Consider the following 23,530-nt stretch of genomic DNA (forward strand, 5'->3'; position numbering starts at 1 on the left):
AATGTCATTGCTACTCAGTGAATGTTTTGTTCAGGTTTTTGGAAAGTTTCACTTTGACATCAGAAAAGAAAATATATAAATGTAGAATAAAACTTGGTTTTATATTCACCAGTATTAGTCATTCTATCTTTGCCCAGAAAAGCTAATCTATTGGAAAAGAGAGAGCCCCGTTGATTGATATCAGTCTGATGAGATGCATTACCTCTGGTGTGGTCGGGAAAGATCTGTCCACCTGTTGAGGTCAGATCTAGGTCCTCGCGTGCATGCAGTATTACCCGGACAATCATGAATTGTAACAGCGGCCTGAATTATAGTATTCCTATAGGCAGCTTCTTGCTCTGCTCTAAATAATAGACAGCCACATTACAGTGAACAGTAATTGCTTCAGGAGGTTTGCTGCTATCGATCTGTTGGTACGAGTTCAATATGTGCAGCAGGGCCGTGTTCATGATTTAATTGCTGTGATTAATAACTCACTCAGAGGGCTAGATTACAATCAATATGAATAGTAAGTGACAGCCGGAAAGCTCTGCTCTTTCTATACATCGCTTTGTGGGGTATTCGGATTCCTGTCTACTATAGAGGAAGTTTGTAACCCCTCCAATTCTGGAAGGATTGCCAGGGTTGCAGTCCAGTGATGGCTACAAATTGTGACTAGTGGCACATTATTTAACCTCCCTAGCAGTAGCAATGTGACTCGCTGGGATGCCACTGTTATAATAAGGTTAATAATTTAGTCTCCTGAGCTCTGCAGGAGCTTATTTCATGACTTTTTTACTTCTTTGGATCAGATCTGATTGAACAAGCCAGATTTCACCAGTACATGTAATTTCATGCCCACCACCCTGGAAGGGATCAATCCCTGTATGTAGCTGTCAGTTGAGTCCTCCTGTGGCTCAGGCTGTCACAGGCTTTAACAGTATTGAGATTTATACACAGGCTCAGATTTTCCTGCTACCCCAGAGCATCTCCGTTCTGTCCCCTGATGTGCTGCTTAGCTGCCTCAATCAATTTATCTCTGATGGCGGATTGTCCTGGCCATCAGGCTCACACCACAGGTGCTGAATCTCCAATGTCTCTGTAGGGGAAAAAAATAGTGTTGGTGCTCCTCTCAAGAGCTTTGTGAAGTATGGAGGTTAGGTAGCCTTGAGATAGGAACTGACTTTACTTTTTCTGGGCGATGTCAGTCATATTGTGCTAAGAACCAGTGCAAGCTGCTAATGATTAAAGGATATATAAGGTATGTACAGTAGAACTGTCTGTAATGAAAAAAAATGTAGATTTAATCAGTTCCCCGCCCCCAGGTGCTGAAGACCGCTCTGGTCGTTCCTCCCTGCTCGCGCTGCGATCAGTGCTAGCAGGTGAGAATGTTGAGAGTTGTATTCAACTGAGAGCATGCGGCGGCTGATTGGCATATGCATCAGCCACCGCCTGGCTAGAATTAATAATAAAAAAAAAGACTTGTGGTTCCCTGTATTTTTTATAACCAGCCAGACAAAACTGACAGCTGCGGGCTGCAGCCCTCAGCTGGCAGCAGCCCTCAGCTGGCAGCTTTAGCAAGGCTAGTTGTCAAGTTTAGAGGAGTCCCCACGCCATATTTCTCATTTAAATAAATAATGTAAAATGGCGTGGTGTCCCCCCATTTTTGACAACCAGCCAAGCTAAAGCAGACATCTGGGGGCTGATATTCTCAGGCTGTTAAGGGGCCATTGATAATGGTGCTTTGCCCGACTCTTCCCAATTGCCCTGTGGCTAGTGGGGTTCATATGTGTGTGGTTGATGTCACCTTTGTATTGTCTGGTGACATCAAGCCCACATTTTTATAAGACACCTCTCCATTACTAATCCTATAGTTGTATTGTAAATAAACGCACAGCAAGTGTAAAGTCCTTTATTTGAAATGAAAACAAAATACACTTCTCTTTTTTTTATTATTTAAAAATAACAGTTATGCTCGCCTAACGCCCATTCCATTGAAGCCCTTGTTTGTTGTAGGGCAGAGTGCATTTTACTCCATTTTTAGTGTTAAAGCTGCTATTGCATTTCTAAGTAAGTGTCCTAGGGTTTAGCGGCTGTAAGACCTCCTTACTTCCTATCTATACCTTGCTGAGCCTGTGGCTGCCTTACGGCTAACGTCACCAGGCCCGTATACGTTACTAAAACTGGGAAATGTCTTCTTCACTTCTATACTTGACAGTCAAAGTAGCCATCAAGAGGAATTTTACATTGACAGCTGTTGTAAGGGTGTAGTAGCTGTTTTAGAGTTCTAATCTTAACTTTGAAGAATCTTTGCCTTTTTTTTTTTTTTTTCATTCTAGATACTGTTCTGTAGTCTAATCCTGTATTAAAAACGTGGCTATTGTCATCACTCCCTACTCCCTCATAAACATGCACATTTAGATCAGCAGAGCATGCATGTATATTTTAACTTGTAGAGGGATAAAGGGCAATTTCGGATTCCTTTGGCAGCATGTCTTCCTGAGGGACCGAGTTTGACATGATAAAATTAACATTCCAGATCATCACGTTCCACAAAAGAATCATTAGGCTGCTGTCACATGAGTATTGTTTTGTCTTCTGTCACTATCTAATGTTTGGGAATACTTTAAGACAGCTGTAATATTGTCACATCTGTATTATGGCCACTGTGCCCAGACCTCCTGCAATTCATCTGAACAGTACCTGGAGCACCATAGGATTCTAGTCAGCAGACTATTTGATTATACAGCTTTGATTTGTACTTTTTTTTTCTTGCCATCTGGCAGTAATTGTGCTTTACTGATATATGCAAAATTATCCACAGAGCTGATTCTTGAAAAGTATCTTTTTCTTGCTTTCCCCAAAGGTTTTGACTGCATTTTAATTTGAATGATGGTTGCTGAATTACGAATGCCTTTCTTATATGTTCAATTCTTGTAGTAACCCATATAGGAGTCATCCCAGGAATTAATTTGTGAATAAAATGTAATGCTTTTTGTAGATCAGTTTGTTTTTTTGTTTGTTTTTTTTTGAGCCATCATTATATCATTGCCTCTCAGCATCATCTATTAGAACTTTAAAATTTAAAAAAGATGGGAGGGGATGAGTTTTACTGCCACGTGCAACAGAATGTTGCATCACTAATGAATACCCTAACTTGGTTTTATTTTATTACTTACTGTATTTTACTTATTTTGTTACTGTTTTTATCCTTGTTAATATCAAATTGTTTGCTGTTGGATACTAATATGCATTATAGATAATTTTCTCTTACAGGACCACCATACTAATAACTATGCCTTGTTGATGTTTTTAGGGGCACTTTTGAATGACAAAGCGGAGTCACAAACGACTTGTCTACCTAAAGTATCTGGGCTGGAGCGCAGCCAAGAGCTGAACACGGAAGTTCCCTATATTCCTCCTGTGCATAGTCCACAACCACCTCCTGCTGCTATTGTCACTTCTGCCTCATCCACGCCAGCCTCTAGTACACGGGCCAGCCCTCTAGTAAAGAAAGAGCCGACCCTTGTAGCTCCGGCTCCACCACGACTTACACCACAACCCCAACCTCGTCCACAGTCCCGACCTTTGTCTCAACCTCAGTTGTTACCCCCAGAACTCCGAACTCAGAATCATATCCCTTCGCACCTCAGTTACCCTGTACATCCGCAGCACAACAGCATCGCCAGCATCAGGTAATGATGTGGAGAAGAAAAGAATTACAATGACACATCTAGAGTTCTGTTAGAAACATAGAATGTTAAAGTTGGAAGGGGCCTTCAGGGTCATCATGTCCAACCCCCCTGCTCAATGCAGGATTCACTAAACCATCTCGGGCATATGTCTGTCGAGCCTCTGTTTGAAGACTTCCATGGAAGGAGAATTCACCACCTCTCATGGCAGCCTGTTCCACTCATTGATCACCCTCACTGTCAAAAAGTTTTTTCTAATATCTAATCTGTATTTTCTCCCTTTCATTTTCACTCCATCGCTTCTTGTGTTTCCATGTGCAAATGAGAATGTTGATCCCTTTACACTGTGACATCCCTTCAGATGTTTGTAGACAGCTATTAAGTCTCCTCTTGGCCTTCTTTTTTGCAAGCTAAACATTCCCTGATCCTTTAACTGTTCCTCGTAGGAAATACTTTGCAGTCCGCTTACCATCTTGGTAGGTCTTCTCTGAACTTACTCCAGTTTTTCAATGTCTTTTTCTAACATGTGGTAGCCAGAACTGGACACAGTATTTCAGATGAGACCTGACCAAGGAGTAGAGGGGGGATAATTAATGCACATGATCTAGACTCTATGCTTCTCTTAATACATCCTAGAACTGTTTGCCTTTTTTGCTGCTGCATCAAACTGGTGACTCGTGCATACAGTCTGTGATCTATGAGTATACCCATAATAGTTTTTCACACGTGCTGTTGCTTAGTTCTATTCCTCCCATTCTGTAGATGTAATTTTTGTTTTTCTTGGCCAGATGTAGAATCTTGTATTTATCCCTGTTAAATACCACTCTTTTAGTCGCGGCCTATTTTGCAAGCTTATCTAGATCCTTCCGTATCCTGTCTCTGTCTTCTATACTATTAGTTTTCCCTCCTAGCTTTGCATCGTCTGCAAATTTGATTAGTTTACCTTCAGTTCCATTATCCAGATAATTTATAAAAAATGTTGAACAACACTGAGGCCAGGATAGAGCCTTGTGGTGCTCAATTTGAAACACTTGGATGTCCAACCATTTATCACCACTGTTTGCGTATGATTACTGAGCCAGTTATTAATCCACCTAACTGTAGCCTTGTCCATGTTGTTTGCATGTTTCATACATCATATCTTCCCATACATATGAAATTCATTGAGAAATACCCTTGTTTTGATGAATTTAGTGTTTAATGTTGATATTTTAAAATACTTTTGTAAAAGCTAAATTGTTTGTTTTCTTGTCACCCACCATGCAGCCGGAGCAGTAGTGCTAGCAGTGCAGCAAGTATTGGCCTCCCCAAGCATCTACCGTCTTCCCCCCAGATCCCGTCTCATCACCCTGCTGGACCGGGTCTGCCCCTCTCCATACCCAACCTTGCTACCTCGCACTTTGCTATTAGATCTCAAACCCAGCACCATCCGGCCATGTTTGCTACCCCTCCTTCACTGCCACCACCGTCTTTACCTACTAATGGCCTTGTAATTCCCAGCCACCCTGCTGGAGCAGGATATTCGGGTAAGTATAGCTGTACTACTGTGTAATTTGAGTGTTTGCTGTGTGACAGAGTAGAGAAGTTATTATGGTGTGTGTTCTCTGCAAGACTCTTAGGTGATCACGTGGCAAGTCTCCTAGAAAATGTGTCCTTTTTTTTTTTTTAATATTGAATTCTTTTCAACATGGCCACTCTCACTGACAACCATTTCGAGATCTATTCTTTGCATTTCTTGTATCTGTAAAATACATAGTGAAGCATGGCAGCTGCTAAATTTCTTCTCAGTACATTAATTAGTAGGATTACTCATGACTTGGCTGAACATCTGCCAGGTTTCCATGACGAGAAACTCACTTGTGCGGATTTCTCTACTAATGTATGTGAGGATCTGAACTGATTACTAATATATGTAACATTAATACTGAAATAGTTTACATTAGTCCATGAGCTTGGATTAAATCTTGATTTCCAGAATAAAGGTGTTACAGCACTTTACAAAGCCATTAAAACGCTTTTCACACAACTTGGATAATATTATTGGAAATATCGGACATCTCATCCTTTATTCTTATTTTGATATTGACCCTGTTAAAAAGTCATGTCAAAGATTTTTAATGGGTAGCTTGAGATTTTTCTAAACCTTTCTTCAGCAGAAATTTTCTGCCATGAATGGCCATTTAGAAAGTAACACCAAAGGGTTTTGGATGCAACGGCTATCGGTGCTTCAGAAAGTCAATTTTGGGCATATCAAGCTAGTACAGTTTGTGTAACTTGGAAATTGTGAATTAATCTCTGCTTTGCACACCGTCCAGTAATATGAAATTACAATGTGCAGAGCCTTGAACTTTAATGTAAACTTAAAATTCATATTTTTAATGTAAATATATTAAATCTGTTCACATTAAAGGGATTTTCCCACAAAGAAAAGTCCATTTTAATCAATAGATCTTGGAATAATGCTAACTTCCACAATTGGATGTGTTTAAATAAAATGTTCCTGTGCTGAGATAATCTTATAAATGTGCCCCTGCTGTGTACAGTGTAAGGGCTGTGTCTGACCATACAGGAACATGGTCTGATCATACCACAGCTCCTGGGCAGGGGAGGAAGGAAAAGAGTATACAGACAGGACAGCATGGGATCACAAATAATTCTTTCTTTGAAGTAAAATAGGCAATATAATGTTTTACTTCACAAGAAGAATCCGCTGTGATCTCATACTCTGTCTGTATTCTCCCTCTCCTGCCCAGGCGCTGTGGTGTGATCAGACCATTTACTTGCATGCTCAGACACAGCTATTACACAGTACACAGCCGAGGCCCATTTTATCTTGCCACAGGAACATTTTATTTAAACACATCCAATTGTGGAAATTATTAATATTCTAAGATGTATTGATTAAAATAAATCTTTGTTCATTGGAACAAACCCTTTAACTCCAATCTACTGGTACATTATTGTTGAGAGGCACTTTATAGGACCATAAAAATTCAATACTCACCTGTGTCAAATTTAGTCAGTAAAGAAACCTGTATACAACCTACAATTCGTTATAAGATCGTAGGCAGAGTGATGGTTGAATGAATGCTTTGTGTGTTTTATTTCTGTAATTTAATGTTTTGTTCTGGGTTTTTGTTATATATAATTTTAAGTCTAGTGGCTTATAGCCTTTTCCCATATAGAATAGAATCAATATCCTTAAGTTCTGTAATTTTAAATGTCAGATGGTGTTTTTTATATTTTTTACACCAGTGTCCAGTTTAAGGTAAATTCCTCTGCTCCCTAGCCACTGTTCAGACCTGTATTTGGGAGGTGGGTTGGGATTAGATGAGTGTGGCTTGTTGTTCTGCTGTATTAAAAGCCCCAATGTGTTTTCTCCTGAGATGACTCATGGTGTTCTTTCTTGTCTTTAGATACCAGCCTGTTGATATCATTCAACCAACCAATCATGTATTGCCAGCCTCATTCGGGGATTCTGATTGGTACTTTGTCACAGGCATCTCTCTTACCTCCACCAATGAGTCCTCACGTAGAAAACCACCACAGCATGACCTGCAGAAACAGGGAATGCCAGGTGAATATCTGCGCTTTTTCCTACTATTATTTTGGGGAAACTGATGGGCCGATGGGCCTCTGTGTTTTTTTTTTTTTTTTTTTGTCTTTCTGTCTCTTGCAGATCATGAACTTCTCAGGCAGGAGCTGAATAATCGTTTTCTGGTTCAGACCTCGGATCGGGCCGGTGGCCCCCTCAGCTCCGTGCCACTGCTGAGGGCGGAATTTCACCAGCACCAACACACGCACCAACACACGCATCAGCACACATTTACCCCCTTCACATCCAGCCTACCCCCAGCACAGCTTATGCCGCCAAATGCACCCCCCATGGTGCGTGCCCCAGCTCGAAATGTGAGGATAAGTAGAGCACCTAAGTCCAAATTCCCTTCCCTCCCCCTCTACTTATTGCTGGGGAAATGTAGTCTGTTTCTAGACATTTACCATTGGCACAACATTAACACTCTTTTCACAGCGGGTGTACTAACTTTTAGGGTTATTACTATATTTCTTGTAATGCCTTGTTATCTATTTGCCTGTCAAATGTAGCTAACTTTGCAGGTATTTCTTCAAAGTACATTTGTATGTATAGACCAGAAAATTGTTAGCCATGCCTTTCTAGACTAGATCTAGTTGGAGGGTAGTGTTTAATCTTCAAGCTTTTGCTTCATTTACACATTTTTTTTCCTTTTCATAATATCCATTCAGCCAATGTAATACTTTATAAAACTTATATATTCCTAATATTGATATTTTCTTTTAGTAACTATACAATATAACGATTTGCCGAACTTGGTAGTCTACCATGTTTGTTTGTTTTTTACAATATATATTTTAATAATAGATCAAATTAATAATTTTTCTCAAAAGCTTTATTCTACATAAAACTGTTGATAAAGGTTGATTTATCCTTTATGGGCTACAGTTAATGGTGGACATAACTTGTTGGCATAGAGCGAATACTGTTGGCAGCTAATAGACTGAACATGAATGCTACTGCCCTGTTTTCCTTCCTTGTACTCACTTTCTGCTGTTTTCTCTTTCATTTTAGTTTGAGAAGTACGCTCCGAAGTTAGACAGCCCGTATTTTCGTCATACCGGCGTGAGTTCATTGCCTTTTTAAAGAAAACTATGCTTGTACCTAAAGCTTATTATAGTGAATCTATAATTTTCTGTCATTTCTGTTCACTAAAGAGTATTTCATGCTGCCTTAATTGAGTAATGGTGGTGAGCATATCCGCTCCAAACTCCCGCAGTGGGGCCATAATAAGTGGTTTTACAGAACAATTTGATGACATTTGTTTGCAGTTTTTCTAATTTAACTGGGAATTCTTAACCCCTTCACTACCCGGCGAATTTCCGTTTGTGTTTTTTTGTGTGTGTGTGTTTTCCATTTATAATCCCCTTTATCAAAAAGCCATAACTTTTATATTTTCTGGCCATATAGCCATTCGAGGGCTTGTTTTTTGCAGGATGAGTTCTATTTTGAACGACACCATTTATTTTACCATATAGAGTACTGGAAAACGGCTAACAAAATCCCAAGTTTGTTGAAATTGGCAAAAAAAATACACTTCAAAATTGTTTTTATTTTTATTTTTTTTATTTACCATATTCACTATATGGTAAAATTGATCTGGCAGTATGATTCCCCAGGTCAACACAAGGTGATGATAAAATATTCAGGAATTTGTAAAAAAAAAAAAAAAAAGCAAATTGTTTTTGTCACCATTTTCCGAGACCTGTAACATTTTATATTTTTCGGGATCTGAGGCTGGGTGATGGCTTATTTTTTGCACCATGAGCTGACATTTTTATAGATACCATTTTGGGGTAGATAAAATGTTTTGATTGCCTCTTATTGCATTTTATTGCCATGTTGCACCAGCCAAAAAAAACATAATTCTGACGTTTTAACTTCATTTTCTTATTACGCCGTTTACAGAACGGATTAACTTCTATATTTTGATAGATCGGGCATTCCTAAACGCAGCGATACCAAATATGTATTTTGCGGTTTGTCTTTTTTTAATATGTCAAAAGTGGGGGATTTTAACTTTTGTGGCTGGTTTTGGTTTTCCATATTTTTAAAAGCTCTTTTTATACATTTTAATGAACTTAGAAAACTTGAAGCTGTCATAATCAGATCACCTGTGCTATACATAGCAGTGTGTTCACTGGAGGCTCCTATTGACAAACAAAGGGGGTCATCAGCAGACCACTGCTGAAATGACTACCCATCAACGCCCCAGGATTGCGTGACAAGGGCGTCAATGGCTGGGATGAAAGACGCGCATCCAGCTGGTGCATGTTAAATACCGCTCCACTCGCAGCTGTTGGGCTATGTTCCCACAAACAGCTCTTGATGCGTTTTGACACGTGTCAGACGCTGCACAGGACAATCGGATATAGAGTGGCATACACATAAATCTGTTATGTTACAGGTAAGTATTGGGACCTGTGGTGTATGACTATCCAAAGTACAATAGTGTTAAGTAAAGTGCATATGCTGATAAGTGGATAGAATATACCCAATAAAATGCTGATGTAAGATGTCCCTATTGAACATATAGTACATGGATCAGCTGCATAACATGCTGATAACACTATATACAGACTGTTTTACCTTAGTAAATTGATGATGCAGCTTGTAGAGATGTGCACCAACCCCTTTGCGCGTTTTGGAGTGCCTGACGTAATCCCCAAATCGGTAACATGTCAATTATTCTAGTGGGTACGCCGAGTTTTCTGTTCAGATGTTCCCCATAGATGTGCATTAGGTGCGGAAAGTCCGCAAATAAATGCACATGCATTTTTAGTGCTTTTCTGCAGCGGAAACGCATCAAAAACACGTGAAGTTCACCAACAAAAAAGAGAAGTATAAAAAACAAAGCAGCTTTATTTAAAGCATTATACACAGTTTATGAAGCTCTTAAGCCCCCGTCACACACAGCAATCTGGCTAGCGAGATCACTGCCGAGTCACAAGTTTTGTGACGCAACAGCGATCTCACCAGCTAGATCGCTGTGTGTGACACTGACCAGCGACCGGCCCCCCTGCCGGGTATCGCTGATCGTCCTGGAATGGCCAGGACATTTTTTTGATCGCTGGTCTCCCGCTGGCCAGCACGCATCGCGTGTGGCAGGCAGAAGACCAGCGAGCTGGTGCTGGTAACTAAGGTACACATCGGGTTTCTAAGTGGCGCGAAAGGTGAGTATCGTGCGCTGCGTCGCTGCTGCATCACTGTGAGGTCTGCCTGTGTGGCAGCTCACTAGCGATCATTTAGCGATGCACCAGCGATCCTGATCGGGTCGGATCGCTTATGTAAAAGGGCCTTTAGCCCAACAGTCTATACATGGATTATATTTGCATCATTATTTCACAGTTTTCTACTTTCTTGTAGATAAACTTAAAGGACTTTTAACATCCATAAAATTAGTTCTTAGTTCAGACTGCGTGCAACGCTTACTGTACTCGTACTAGTGCTAGCTTACAGATGCATTACAATATTAGCTAATAGACTTCTCACTTTGTGTTCAGTTTGTTGTTTTTTGTTTTTTTGTGATGTTCAATATGTCGTGGAAGTTGCCAGAACATGATGCGTGAATATACCCTAGTTCAAAAGGATTTCTTGGTACTGTTGCAACCACACATTAAGACATTTTGGGGCATCTGAATAGATCACCTTACTTAAATCTTGGATTGTTTAATAGTAGGTGTTGACAAAGCCTGAAAGAAGGTTTTAGAGCAGGGGTCCCCAACCGCCGGTCCGCGGCCCAGCACCGGGCCGCTGCAGTGCCCTTGCCGGTCCGCGGACACAAGGGGATCCAGGGGCGGTCAGTGGCATAGCGGGGGCTGGGGCGGCGCGCAGCAATTCTTAGATTGCTCTCAAGTGTAGCGGCGGCCAGGGAGCGATCAAAGCAGCTCCGCTGCCTGCAAGAGGGAGTAGCAGGAGCGGAGCTGCAAGGACCCGTCCAGCTTCCTGCCCGCCGCCCGCGCTTCCTGTTTCTGACTGACACAGAGAGGAGCGTGCCGCTGCTGTGTCAGAGCGAGGAAGAGCGGGCGATGCTGCGGACAGGTGAGAGGAGAGAGGTGGTGTCTGTGTGTATGTATAATGTATGTATATGTGTGTGTGTGTGTGTGTGTGTATGTATATCTGTGTGTATATATGTCTGTGTGTGTGTATGTCTGTGTGTGTATGTGTGTGTGTGTATATATGTCTGTGTGTGTATGTATGTCTGTCTGTGTGTGTGTGCATGTATGTGTGTATGTATATATGTGTGTGTGTGTGTGTGTATGTTTGTCTGTCTGTGTTTGTGTAGGTTAGCCTGGCCCTGGAGGAGATGGGGACATGAGGAGAAGACCGTGATGGGGAGAGAAGGCCATGATGCCTGGGGTGACGGGAGAAGGCCTTGAGGGGGTAATGGGAGAAGGCATTGATGGGGTGAAGGCAATGATGGGAGTGATGGAGAGACGGCAGTGATGGGGAGAAGGCAATGATGGGAGTGATGGAGAGACGGCAGTGATGGGGTGAAGGCAATGATGGGGAGAAGGGAGTGGTGGGGTGAAGGCAATGATGGGGTGATGGAGCAGGCAAGGATGGGGGTGATGGAGCACTCATTCAAAACCTATGGTGAGTTGAGTCACATTATAAATGTTATTTAATTATAAGTATGCACTGCTAAACTACAACTGCGTCCATAGCCCCGCCCCCTTATGACCAAAGCCCCGCCCCTGCCACACCTCCATCCCCACCCTGCCGGGCCATGGAAGAATGGTCTTGCTTGAAACCGGTCCCTGGTGCAAAAAAGGTTGGGGACCACTGTTTTAGAGTACTAGTGCCTTCTATATACAGGTGGAATTAAAGGATCAATCCAGCGTTTTGTTTTACTGCTAATGTGCACGTTGGGGATCGCTGTCTTCTCCTGTACCCAGCGCTGCTCATATCCTCTCCATCATGCAACTGCTTCTTGTCCGCTCTCACCGTTGACAGTTAGCTTCTTTCTTGGTGTAAGCCTACAAGAACCCCTTTCTGAGTTTCGTAGACTTATATTGAGAAAATGATCTCCGGTCCACACAGAAGGCACTGTAAACCAGCAGGTCACGTGATGCAGCAGAAGACCATAGTAGCTCTGGAACTTGCAGGAAACAGTGATAAGTTAGTATTTAATTGCATGCACTGTAATCACATTGCTGATTGGTAATAGGGGGGCCAATAGAAAAAAATTAAAACGCATTTGTACTTTTAATATGTTGCTAAAATAAAATGCATTTGTGAGAAAAAGCTATATCCAAATAACGCAGAAGCCTAAAACTTCTTATACCCTATTTTTCATTTGATACAGACTACTGCCCCAATGGTAAACTTAAAAAAAAAAAAAAAAAGGTTAATGTGTTGGGTTTACAGAGAAAACTTGTCTGATGATCTAGCTTTTAGAACAGAAACATACCATAATAAATTTCTATCTGCATATTAATTTTAATGCACTCTGTGTAGCTAATTCACTTCATAGGAACTTCTACTCATACTGTTGCTGACATAATGGTGTATAGATCAAACCCTTATTCTTTAAAAGCAATGAAACCCAAAATTTATATTTTAAGTATCAAACGAATTCTTATTGACAGATTCACACAACAGAGCAATCAATCTGTTGATTCTTGTGTTATAAGCTATGTTCTAATGATAAAAGGTTATGCTCATCTTTAACACTTTTTATGCGGAAATTTCTGTGACTGCTCATACATGATGCATTTGCATAACAGATATAAAACAAAGTATATTTAAACTTAAGAGTTAATCCTCCGTTCACTTCCACATTAAGGTTTGAGCTGGGTAGTTAATATTATGTCAACCAGTACCTGCTGGCAGGAAAAGCTTAAGCCTTTAAAAAAGCCTTTTGATGCATAATTCTCTAAAGCAACAGTATTGCATGTTGGGACGACTTGTGTTTTATCACATTTTTACTTCCCAAATCCACAACTATGTGGACTTGTATATGTGCACAATTTCTTACGAGACGGCGCTGTCCAAATTAAGGCAGCTGTCAATCAGGTTCGTGTTAAAGCTAGCTAACCTGACTGCCAGAGTGAATGGGCTCCTCACCGCAGAGCACTGTCCAAGTTGCACCTAGCACCTAATTTACATAAAGCTTTAAGAAAAAAAATTCTACTAATTTCAACCACAGATTGGGCAACTATAGCTGTGATTCTTGGGACCCTCGGCCCTGCATTGCGTTGTTACTTTAGAACTGGATTTTGTGCTGACACTCTCCATAACACTTACTATTACATTGTCCTTGCAAAGATTTAAATACAAAATTCTCAATTATTAAAGTTTAATAGTTAAAGGATTTATTGTTACTGTTGGTTTTGAAATCGGTGTACGTCTTTCAACAAACCTGTAAGAATGGAAACCTGTTTTTTTTTTTCGTGTGTGTGTTTTTTTACTCATTCTGAGTAAGAAGGCTGTTACTAATATATATCCACACTTGGAAGTACAAGTAAGATTAGCTGGTAATATTTATTATTATAGCGCCATTTATTCCATGGAGCTTTACATGTCATATGGTTTGAAAAGTCCCAAAAAATGTATGTTTGCTTTTAGTAATGCATAGATTACCCTCAATCAGTATTATGCGTGTCCCTAAGAAATATTGTCCTTTCTCTTTCCAGTTCTTTCCGTCATATACTTCTCCTATGCCTGGAATGCCCACAATGCTTCCACATTCAGGTCCTTTTAGTTCTCTGCAGGGAGCTTTTCAGCCTAAGGTGAGTACATGTAACTTTAATTTTATGGGGTGCTGAAGGATAAAATGACACAATCATCTTGGTTTTTGTACATAGCTGGTCTTGGTGAATGATGTCTGTGGGTATGTTTTGCTTTTTTTTTTTTTGGGGGGGGGGGGGGGGATCATAAACTTTAAATACTATAGAAAATGATAATACACAAATTTGCAGAAGGAAGCTAAACTTCTTTCCTTTACCCACAACAGACCTCAAACACTATTGATGTCGCCACTAGGCCTGGAGCAGTACATCCCACCCTCCTACAGAAGACTTCTGGGGTTTGTACAACTTTGAATAAACATTGGATCAGTTATGCCATCCACCCCTTAGACAACATTCACATTTATGTTTTCACATTACCTTTGTTTCATTAGACAAACAGAAATCGCATGCAAAACAGATCCATGACGTTACTAATGCAGATAGAAGCAGAGGATCCCTTTATTCTGTCTGGGTTTCGTTATGTCAGTTTTATGTCTGAAAGAAAATGGAACCCAGACAGATCCCATAATTATCAATTGGACCCCTGTAATTCTTTTTGTATCCGTAAATCAACAGATCCACTTTGCAGATTTATTCAGTTTGTCAGTCCCTTTAAACAGAACACACAAATGGAAATGTGAACTTAGCCTAACATTGCAACTGTTTAATACTGCTGCTAAAAGTGAGTAACCTGAAATATAATGCTTTCTTGTTTTTGGAGCTGTTTGAGGTGTTTTCATTTTCCTTTCTTTACCTTTGTTATAAAAATATTGCTTGGTTCCTCTTTGAGACAAGCTAACCGCTTAGCTAGCACACTCTTAGAGGGAATCTTGTCAATGGGTCAATCCCTTTAAGCCATCTGCCTGGGCATGCAGGTCATATCAGAGTATAATTTAATTATTTCTGTCTGTAAACTGATGTCTTATTCCAGAGAGATCTGTCTGTCTTATTCCAGAGATACCGGTTTGTTTTAAGTGGTTGTCCACTCGATAAGTCTGCAGTGTGACTACAGTCTTATGAATCCCTCCCAGCGCACGCACTGTGTGCAGCAAGGATTCACTGATATCTAAGCCGGGACCGGAAGGTACATACAGGTTTTGCATACTTACAAGCAGAGCCCGATTAGTGGGTGCAGCCTCGCTCCATACATTTGTATTGCTGCGAGGCCATGTCACTAGACAGCCTCGCTCTATACAAATGTATTACTAGTCGGGATTTGGCCGGGAGTATGCATAACTCATACATACCTGCCTGGTCCCGGCTCAGAAACCATTGAATCCTCACATCCCACAGTGTATGCGCTGGTTGGGTTCATAAGTCTGCAGTTACACTGAGTGACTGCAGACTTATCATTCTGGACCTGACAACAACCCCTTTAATATGAAAATGAGCTGATAAGCTCTATGGGCCAGACACAGATCTCCCTGAGAATCTACCTCTAGAGTGTATGGTAGATGAAAAGATGTGTTATCGTTGTGGACCAGGTAATGTTTGACAGTCTGCTCTCCTGATCTCACCACAGAGCTGTATGTGATCATAACTAACGCAGTAATAGCAGAGCTGAACGTTCTCATTACAAACACATCTACAGCTCTCACTGTGCTGTCAGCTCATATGCAGACCTGTGCTTTACTACAACTAACATTTATTCAGTTCTCATTTTACTGGTAACCTTTGTGGGGGAAGGGGCAGTACAGTAGAAATTTGTATAATTACAAGCACATTTGTAGTTGTACCTCTGCTCATAGAGCCGTCAGCTCAGCTGTGCTCCCCCCCCCCCCCCCCCCATCCCATACTGGCTGCCTTGTGAGATGGAAACTGAAGAAGTGTTCGTTATAATCAGACACAGCACTTTAGTGTGATTATAGAGCAGACTCTTCTGTGTAAGACATGTAATGGCAGAAAGTCAGTAATGAGTCAAAGCTCAGTGAGTTGAGAAAACACTTCTAGCCGTTCTTCTTGCAGTGCTTTTACTTGTGCTGTATTGCCTCTTGCCTCACACTGACTGAGATGAAAGCTAAAGAAGTGTGTGCAGTCACACTTTCTGTTCTATTCATAGCACTTTGCAGTTACACATAACTCTGCAATGAGAGCAGGAGAGCAAACGATCAGTCATTACATGTCTCACACTGGTAGTGCTCCCTTTAATTTAAAATGAGCTCTCAAGACAGACTTTCTGAGATCTATGTCCAGCCCATAGATATGAGTGACTCATTTACATATTAAGAACAACGTTCTCTGAAATAAGACATCCAATTGCTGATTTCAAGTTCTCATTTTAGTCAACCTTCTATGACCTGCATGACCATGACTGCTTAGGAGGGCTGATCCTACTGATAGATTCCCTTTAAAGGTTTATTCCCATCTCCAAGATCCTATTCCAATGTGTAATAGGTGTAATAATATTAGCAAATACCTCCAATTAGGCCCCACTAAAATGTAAAGTTCTGCGGAATATGTTGGCGCTATAGAAATAAAATTATTTCCCATCTGCAAGATCCTATACCAATATGTAGTAGGTGTAGTAATAATAGCAAATGCATTCAATAAGAAATGTAGTATAGTTCTGATTCGTTATGTCGCTTTTACCACGTGCAGGGCATTTCCTTAGCTTAGGCATCCATGGTTATGGCCACTCAGAGTCACAGTTGTTAGTGGCTGTAAGGGGCTCGTATAGATTGTGAACAGTGTTAGTTCTTGTTGTAATAGTTTTACAGACTTTTGCATATCCAAATGATAAGAATATGATCTGCATCAACTGTATATAGACCCAAACTATTGGCTAGCTGGTATTCCTTTGTGCTGTTCTATCAGCCAGTGCAACAAACACGCAAAGACTAATCTATCAGTTTCTCTTGCAGGTTACAGACCCATACAGGACATCTGTACGAGTAAGTGTGTCCATTCTAATACAGACCATATTATTCTAAAACTGCTTATCATAATAATGTTAGACACACAACTGCACTCTCCTTCTCTTACCTCTGTCCTATGAAATACACCTTATCAGTATCCCCTTTACTCGAGGTTCTTAAACAGCTCTGCAGTGTACATCGGTAGTGAGTTAGCCCACTTACCCACATCTATCAAGTAATTCATGACCAAATGTACCCGAGCATATAATGGAAGAGCTACAGATAATTTAAGGATAATGTAATCAACTCAAGTCTTGTGGCCCCAGTGAACGATCTTTGGCACAAAGCCTTTCCCGTGCTCACTTGCGTTTTCCTTGCTTTTGCAGAAACCAGGCAAGTGGTGTGCAGTACATGTCCAGATAGCGTGGCAAATCTACCACCATCAGCAGAAAATGAAGGTAAATGCCATGTGTTAGAAATCGTGGTTCTGAAGTTATTCTTGATGGCGAACCCTTCTTCAGACCCTCCTCTATTTAACTCAGTGGTACAAACGTCAGCTTTGGGTTCTGCTTTTCAAACAAATCCTCGGGGATTTATGGAGAAAGCTTAAACCAAACTTTAAAATGATATACTGTTAGAGTAGAGAATGGCATCAGTAGTGTAGAGTCCAATTTGAGGAAGGCTCTGAGAGCGGGACGTAAAATTGATGCAGTTAAGATCAGATATAACACTGCAAAGTGATGTAAAGGGATGTATGCACTTAATCCACGTGGTTGTGCAAACAAGCATTTGTATTGCTTTTTTCTCAAAATGGACTTGACGCACAGCATGCACTATCCTTAGATCTGTGGGAGGTATATATGCAAAATATATGTCTGGTTAAAACAATGTTGTCTAATGTAGCACAGTATCCTACAGTCTAGAGTCTCTTAGCAAACTACAAGTTGTACTTGGCTATTTGTAATCTGTCAGTAGAGATGAGCAATTAAATTTGCACTGCCCTGGTCTGGCATGCAGTCCTCCATTGTATCCGGTCTTCACTTGTGCACTCCGCATCCTCGGTGCCTCTGCCTGCTAACTAAACACTGGGATGACAGGTCACAGGATGCCTAGTTACTAGTCATACCATGACGCAGGGCTCAGGAAGCACCAGATGCACCCAGAATGCCAGCCTGAGGACGCTGGGTACAGAAGTGGAGACTGGCAAGCGATTTCTGCATGTTGAGGGCGTTAGTATAGGGCTACTCTGCTACATTGACATCGCAGTGACACATTGCAGTATTAGATGTAATGATTTCCAGATGTGTTTGTCACTGGTCACATGTGATGCTTACAAAAGGCTTATGGTAAATAAAAGTCACACAGAACATGAGTTATCTGCAACTTAGGCCTCTTTCACACTTCAGTCTTTTGACTTCAGTCGAAATCCGCCCTTTTTTGACAAAAACGGATCTGTCGGGTTTTTTTTGGCGGCATCCGTTTTTTTTCTCATAGACTTGCATTAGCGACGGATTGCGACAGATGGCCGTCCGTTTTATCCGTCATTTGACGGAACCGTCGCAATTTCAGCATCCGTCGTCTGGCTCCAACGGACAAAGTAACTTTTTTTGTCTGAAAAGACGGATGGTGACGGATCCGTCGCCAGCCGTCTGATAGAACGGACGCCTATGGGCGGCGAATCCGTCACAGACGGAATCCAGTGACGGATTCTCTCTCACAGATCTGTAAAAAAAAACTGATCCGGTGCATCAGTTTTTTGGCAATCTTCGCTGGATCCGTTTTTTCACACTTTGACCGATTTTGACTGACGTCAAAAGACTGGTGTGAAAGAGGCCTTAGCAGTCTCTGCAGTATCAAAGCTTGAAAATAAAGCTCACACACAAGTTACACAAATGTCAGAGAATTGCTGTTGTGTGTAGCCACAGTGCCATGCTAAGAAGATATAAGATGCATTTTCGTGTTTTAGTGTAGATTTATGTTTAGAGACTTTTAAAACGTTGTTTTAGCATTTTAAATGTACCCATAACAAACTAGAAATAAAAAAGTTGCATTTGATTATCAATATAGATTGGCGTCCTGTGCCTCTAGAACTAATGAAACAAAATCCTTGTTGAGCTAGACACCTTGTTGAACATGGTTGAATTTCCTTGGCTAAGACTAATCCCAATGCATGTAGGTCTTTCATATGTTGGACAGTATAGGCGGAAGCTCTCCCCTGCCAACCTGCTACGAGAGCAATTAATAAAAGCCTTGGGTTTGCTTCTGATTCAGTTTTACTATTTCTGATGTGTTTGGCGTAGTTATGACCATATCTATAGTCTGGATATTTAGTAGTTTTCTGCAATTTTTTTGAATGTTTGTTTTAATTAGGACCTGTAGCGAATGTCTTGTAATGTACAGAATTATTGCTGTACCAATATTCTAATTACAATAGATTGCCTACAGGGAATAACCCAAATAATGAAGGAGCAAAGCCTTAGACCTTCGTGGCGTAGTTCAGTGCATTGGTGGGGAACGGTGCCCCAGTGCTCTAGGCCTGCTTTGAAACGAAGCATAAGTATTTAATACCGCTCCCGTGGATCAGTAACCTTTTCACAAGCTCAGAGAGAAAATTGAGTCTGACAGTGCCGGAGGTGTTAAAGTATCTCTGGGTCAAATGATTTTCCAAGGACATATGAATCTGTAAAACCTTAAGATAAATAAAAGTTCTTATTTTTAGAATATTCTTGCAGACATGTATACCACATAGTAATATGCGGTTATCAGTATAGTAAATCGCCTGAAAAGAGCAAAATGCTGAGAGCAGCAACCGGTGCACATAGCAAAACAGAAAAAGCACATGTCCAACACAGTTTTTGAGTTTAAAGAGGTAAGAGAAGGCAAGGATGTGGAAAGTGATTGAACTGTTCTTGGCCTTTTCATTAATTGTATTACTTTGCAAGTAAAGCAGAGTTAATAAAGTTTTTCCACAGAATGTTTTTTTTCTGTGATACTTCTAAAGGTTAAAAACAGTTGAATGTTTTCAAGTCGCCTTAATGTTCAGACGTTGTGGTAGTCACTGATTTTTAATAGGAGCCTTAACTTAGAGCGTTCGAAGTGCCCTTTGCATGACTATTATATTGAGCTCTTATGTTGTCCCTGTTTTCTATAGCAGATGCAGATGGATCCGCATAAGCTGGACATTTGTGGCAAGCTTGATTTGTTCAGCAGACCACCTGCCCCCGGAGTGTTTCCTGGGTTTCCTTACCCACATGACTTAGCCAGACCTTTGTTTTCCAGCACTGGTAAGTTAGGAAATAACATTACTAGGGTTATATTCTGCGATGATTGCAAATTAACCATGTGAAAATAAATGATAAGGTCCCCATTGATTAACATCTTATCGTTAGAGTTTTCAAATCTGACTTGTTACTTTGTGATAACTCTTGGACGCTTCTACAGCTTAATCGCATACTGTTAATGGTAAATTCAGGTCCATACAAGTTGCATTTTATTTCTTAAAATAACAGAAATTTGACATTTTGAAAAACTCAGAATTTTTTGAACTTTGTTTTAGTAGTATGCAAATTCAATCATCAAACCACAAAAAAAAAGTAGTTAAAGGAATCTGCCAACAGCTTTTTGCTACCCCTTATGAGCGCATCACAATGTAGAGCGATGTTTCACTTGCTGGGTTGCTTTCTGTCATTTTGCTACAATCCCTGTTTTATCTGCTACAGATCTACCGGTTCTCTGAAACACCGTCCGCACCACTGATTGTCAGCTTTCTGCCCATATACAGTGTACACTGTATTTTCATAATGGTAACAGGATGAAATGCACAATAGTGTGGTCCATTTTCTCCTGAGAACACCAATAACCAACCCCATGTTATGGGAAACTGTTTGGGCACACAGCAGGATTGTCATTTGGAGCACAAATTTGGCTGGAATAGAATGCAGAGACCATGTTGCATTTACAAAGCCCCTGAGGTACCAAAAAAGCAGAAACCAACCACAAGTGACCCCATTTTGGAAACTGAACCTCTCATGGAATTAATCTAGGGAAGTAAGGGCTGTTTTAGACACAGAGGTGCATCACAGAATTTTATTCTTTGCTACTTTTGCACACTAAAAACAATTTTGGAGAGAAACATTGTCTATGTATCACCATATTTTGAGAGCTTTAGCTTTTCTATTTTTCCACTGACAGAGCCGACTTAGGGCTTGCTTTTTTGCAGGTAGAGATGACTTTTTCAGCATTTATGCTGAGACTATAGTACTACTGCACCATATTTTACATCTCATTCATAGCAAATGTAAGTGTGACTTTAGTAAAGCTTTTCGGCCAAATCCAGACACGGGAATTTTTTCTGATGTTGATTTTATTGCCAAACCACAATGAAACTGCAGAAAAATCCAAATGTGAATATGCAGATTTGCAGCAGATTTCACTTTATGCATATCAAAGGTGAATTTGACAGTGAAAATGTACAAATGGTTCTTCCCAAGAAAATGCAAACTCCATAGGTTGATCTGAAATCCACTCAGCAAATTTATTCCAATTCTGCTGTCTGAACATAGCCTTTGGATTCTTATGTTTTAATGAGTATGATTTATTTTGTGTGTTACATAAATCATGATCTGTTAGCAATTTACTGGTGATTTTGCAGTTAAAAATGTGGCTCTGGAATGTGCAGTCAAATCTTTACAAGTATCTGTTAAAAATGGACTGAAAGTATCATGCAAAGATGCAGGATTTTCATGTTCTTTAACCCCTTTACCCCCAAGGGTGGTTTGCACGTTCATGACCGGGCCAATTTTTACAATTCTGACCACGGTCTTTTTATGAGGTAATAACTCTGAAACGCTTCCATGGATCCTGGTGATTCTGACATTGTTTTCTCTTGACATATTGTACTTCATGTTAGTGGTAAAATTTCATTCAAATAACTTGCGTTTATTTGTGAAAAAAAAAACGGAAATTTGGTGAAAATTAACATTTCACATATGTTTACTTTACATCAGCACAATTTTGGAACCAAAATTTTTTTTTGTTAGGTTATAAGGGTTAAAAGTTGACCAGCGATTTCTTACTTTTACAACACCATTTTATTTTTACAGACCACATCACATTTGAAGTCACTTTGAGAGGTCTATATGATAGAAAATACCCAAAAGTGACACCCCTCAAGGTGCTCAAAATCACAATCAAGAAGTTTATTAACCCTTCAGGTGCTTCATAGGAATTTTTTGAATGTTTAAAAAAAGAATGAACATTTAACTTTTTTTCACAAAAAAATTACTTCAGGTCCAATTTTTTTTATTTTACCAAGGGTAACAGGAGAAATTGGACTGCAAAATTTATTGTGCAATATCTCCTGAGTTCGCTGATACCTGATATGTGGGGGGAACCACTGTTTCGGCGCATGGCAGAGCTCAGAAGGGAAGGAGCGCCATTTGACTTTTTCAATGTAAAATTGGCTGGAATTCAGATCTGACGCCATGTCACGTTTGGAGAGCCCCTGATGTGCCTAAACAGTGGAAACCCCCGACAAGTGACCCCATTTTGGAAACTAGACCCCCCAAGGAACTTATCTAGATATGTGGTGAGAACTTTAAACCCACAAGGGCTTCACAGAAGTTTATAACGTACAGCCGTACAATTAAAAGATCATATTTTTTCCAGAAAAATCTTTTCACCCCCAATTTTTATTTTCCCAAGGGTAACAGGGCACTTAAAGTTATTGTGCAATTTGTCCTGAGTACGCTGATACCCCACATGTGGGGGTAAACCACTATTTGGGCGCATGGCAGAGCTCGGAAGGGAAGCAGCGCAATTTGACTTTTTTGGCTGGAATTGGGATTGGATGCCATGCCGCGTTTGGAAAGCCCCTGATGTGCCTAAACTGTGGAAACCCACCCACAACTGACACCATTTTGGACACTAGACCCCCCCAAGGAACTTATCTAGATGTGTGGTGAGCACTTGGAACCCCAAAGGGCTTCACAGAAGTTTATAACGCCCGGGCGTCAAAATAAAAATCATTTTTTCCACAAACATCTTTTAGTCCCCAATTTTTTTATTTTTCCAAGGGTATCAGGAGAAATTGGACCCCAAAAGTTGTTGTCCAATTCGTCCTGAGTACGCTGATACCCCATATGTGGGAGAAAACTACTGTATGGGCACACATCGGGGCTTGGAAGGGAAGTAGTGACGTTTTGGAATGCAGACTTTGATGTGATGGTCTGCGTGTGTCATGTCGCGTTTGGAGAGCCTCTGATGTGCCTAAACTGTTGAAACTCCCCACAAGTTACCCCATTTTGGAAACTAGACTCCCCACGGAACTTATCTAGTTGTGTGGTGAGTACTTTGAACCCCCAAGTGCTTAACAGAAGTTTATAACGCCCAGGCGTGAAAATAAAAAAAAAAAAATATTTTTTTTTCCACAAAAATGATATTTTTACCCCCAATTTTTTATTTTCCTAAGGGTAACAGGAGAAATTGGACCCCAAAAGTTGTTTTGCAATTTGTCCTGAGTATGCTGATACCCCATATGTGGGGGTAAAACACTGTTTGGGCGCATGGCAGAACTTGGAAGGGAAGGAGCACCGTTTGACTTTATCAACGCAGAATTGGCTGGAATTGAGATCAGACGCCATGTTGCATTTGGAGAGCACCTGATGTGCCCAAACAGTG

At 40.6% G+C, this 23,530-nt stretch overlaps 1 protein-coding gene across 9 annotated transcripts in view; it reads left to right on the plus strand.

Annotated features, from left to right (window-relative positions):
* Positions 1-23,530, plus strand: part of FBRSL1 (fibrosin like 1) — an 830,184-nt gene that overhangs the window by 783,578 nt on the left and 23,076 nt on the right. For 5 of the 9 annotated variants that reach the window (XM_073559012.1, XM_073559019.1, XM_073559018.1 and 2 more), the window contains 9 exons: positions 3,296-3,674; positions 4,938-5,197; positions 7,351-7,580; positions 8,278-8,328; positions 13,902-13,997; positions 14,222-14,293; positions 16,859-16,888; positions 17,239-17,310; positions 20,004-20,136. In XM_073559012.1, coding sequence (XP_073415113.1) covers positions 3,296-3,674; positions 4,938-5,197; positions 7,351-7,580; positions 8,278-8,328; positions 13,902-13,997; positions 14,222-14,293; positions 16,859-16,888; positions 17,239-17,310; positions 20,004-20,136 — 1,323 coding nt within the window. Of the gene's footprint in view, positions 1-3,295; positions 3,675-4,937; positions 5,198-7,087; positions 7,249-7,350; positions 7,581-8,277; positions 8,329-13,901; positions 13,998-14,221; positions 14,294-16,858; positions 16,889-17,238; positions 17,311-20,003; positions 20,137-23,530 lie in introns of all 9 variants that reach the window. The other 4 variants (XM_073559016.1, XM_073559021.1, XM_073559014.1 and 1 more) reach the window with 3 other exon arrangements.

Source organism: Dendrobates tinctorius, unplaced genomic scaffold (genome assembly GCF_039654945.1).
Source record: "Dendrobates tinctorius isolate UK_male_01 unplaced genomic scaffold, ASM3965494v1 ptg000265l, whole genome shotgun sequence".
Lineage (NCBI taxonomy): Eukaryota > Metazoa > Chordata > Amphibia > Anura > Dendrobatidae > Dendrobates > Dendrobates tinctorius.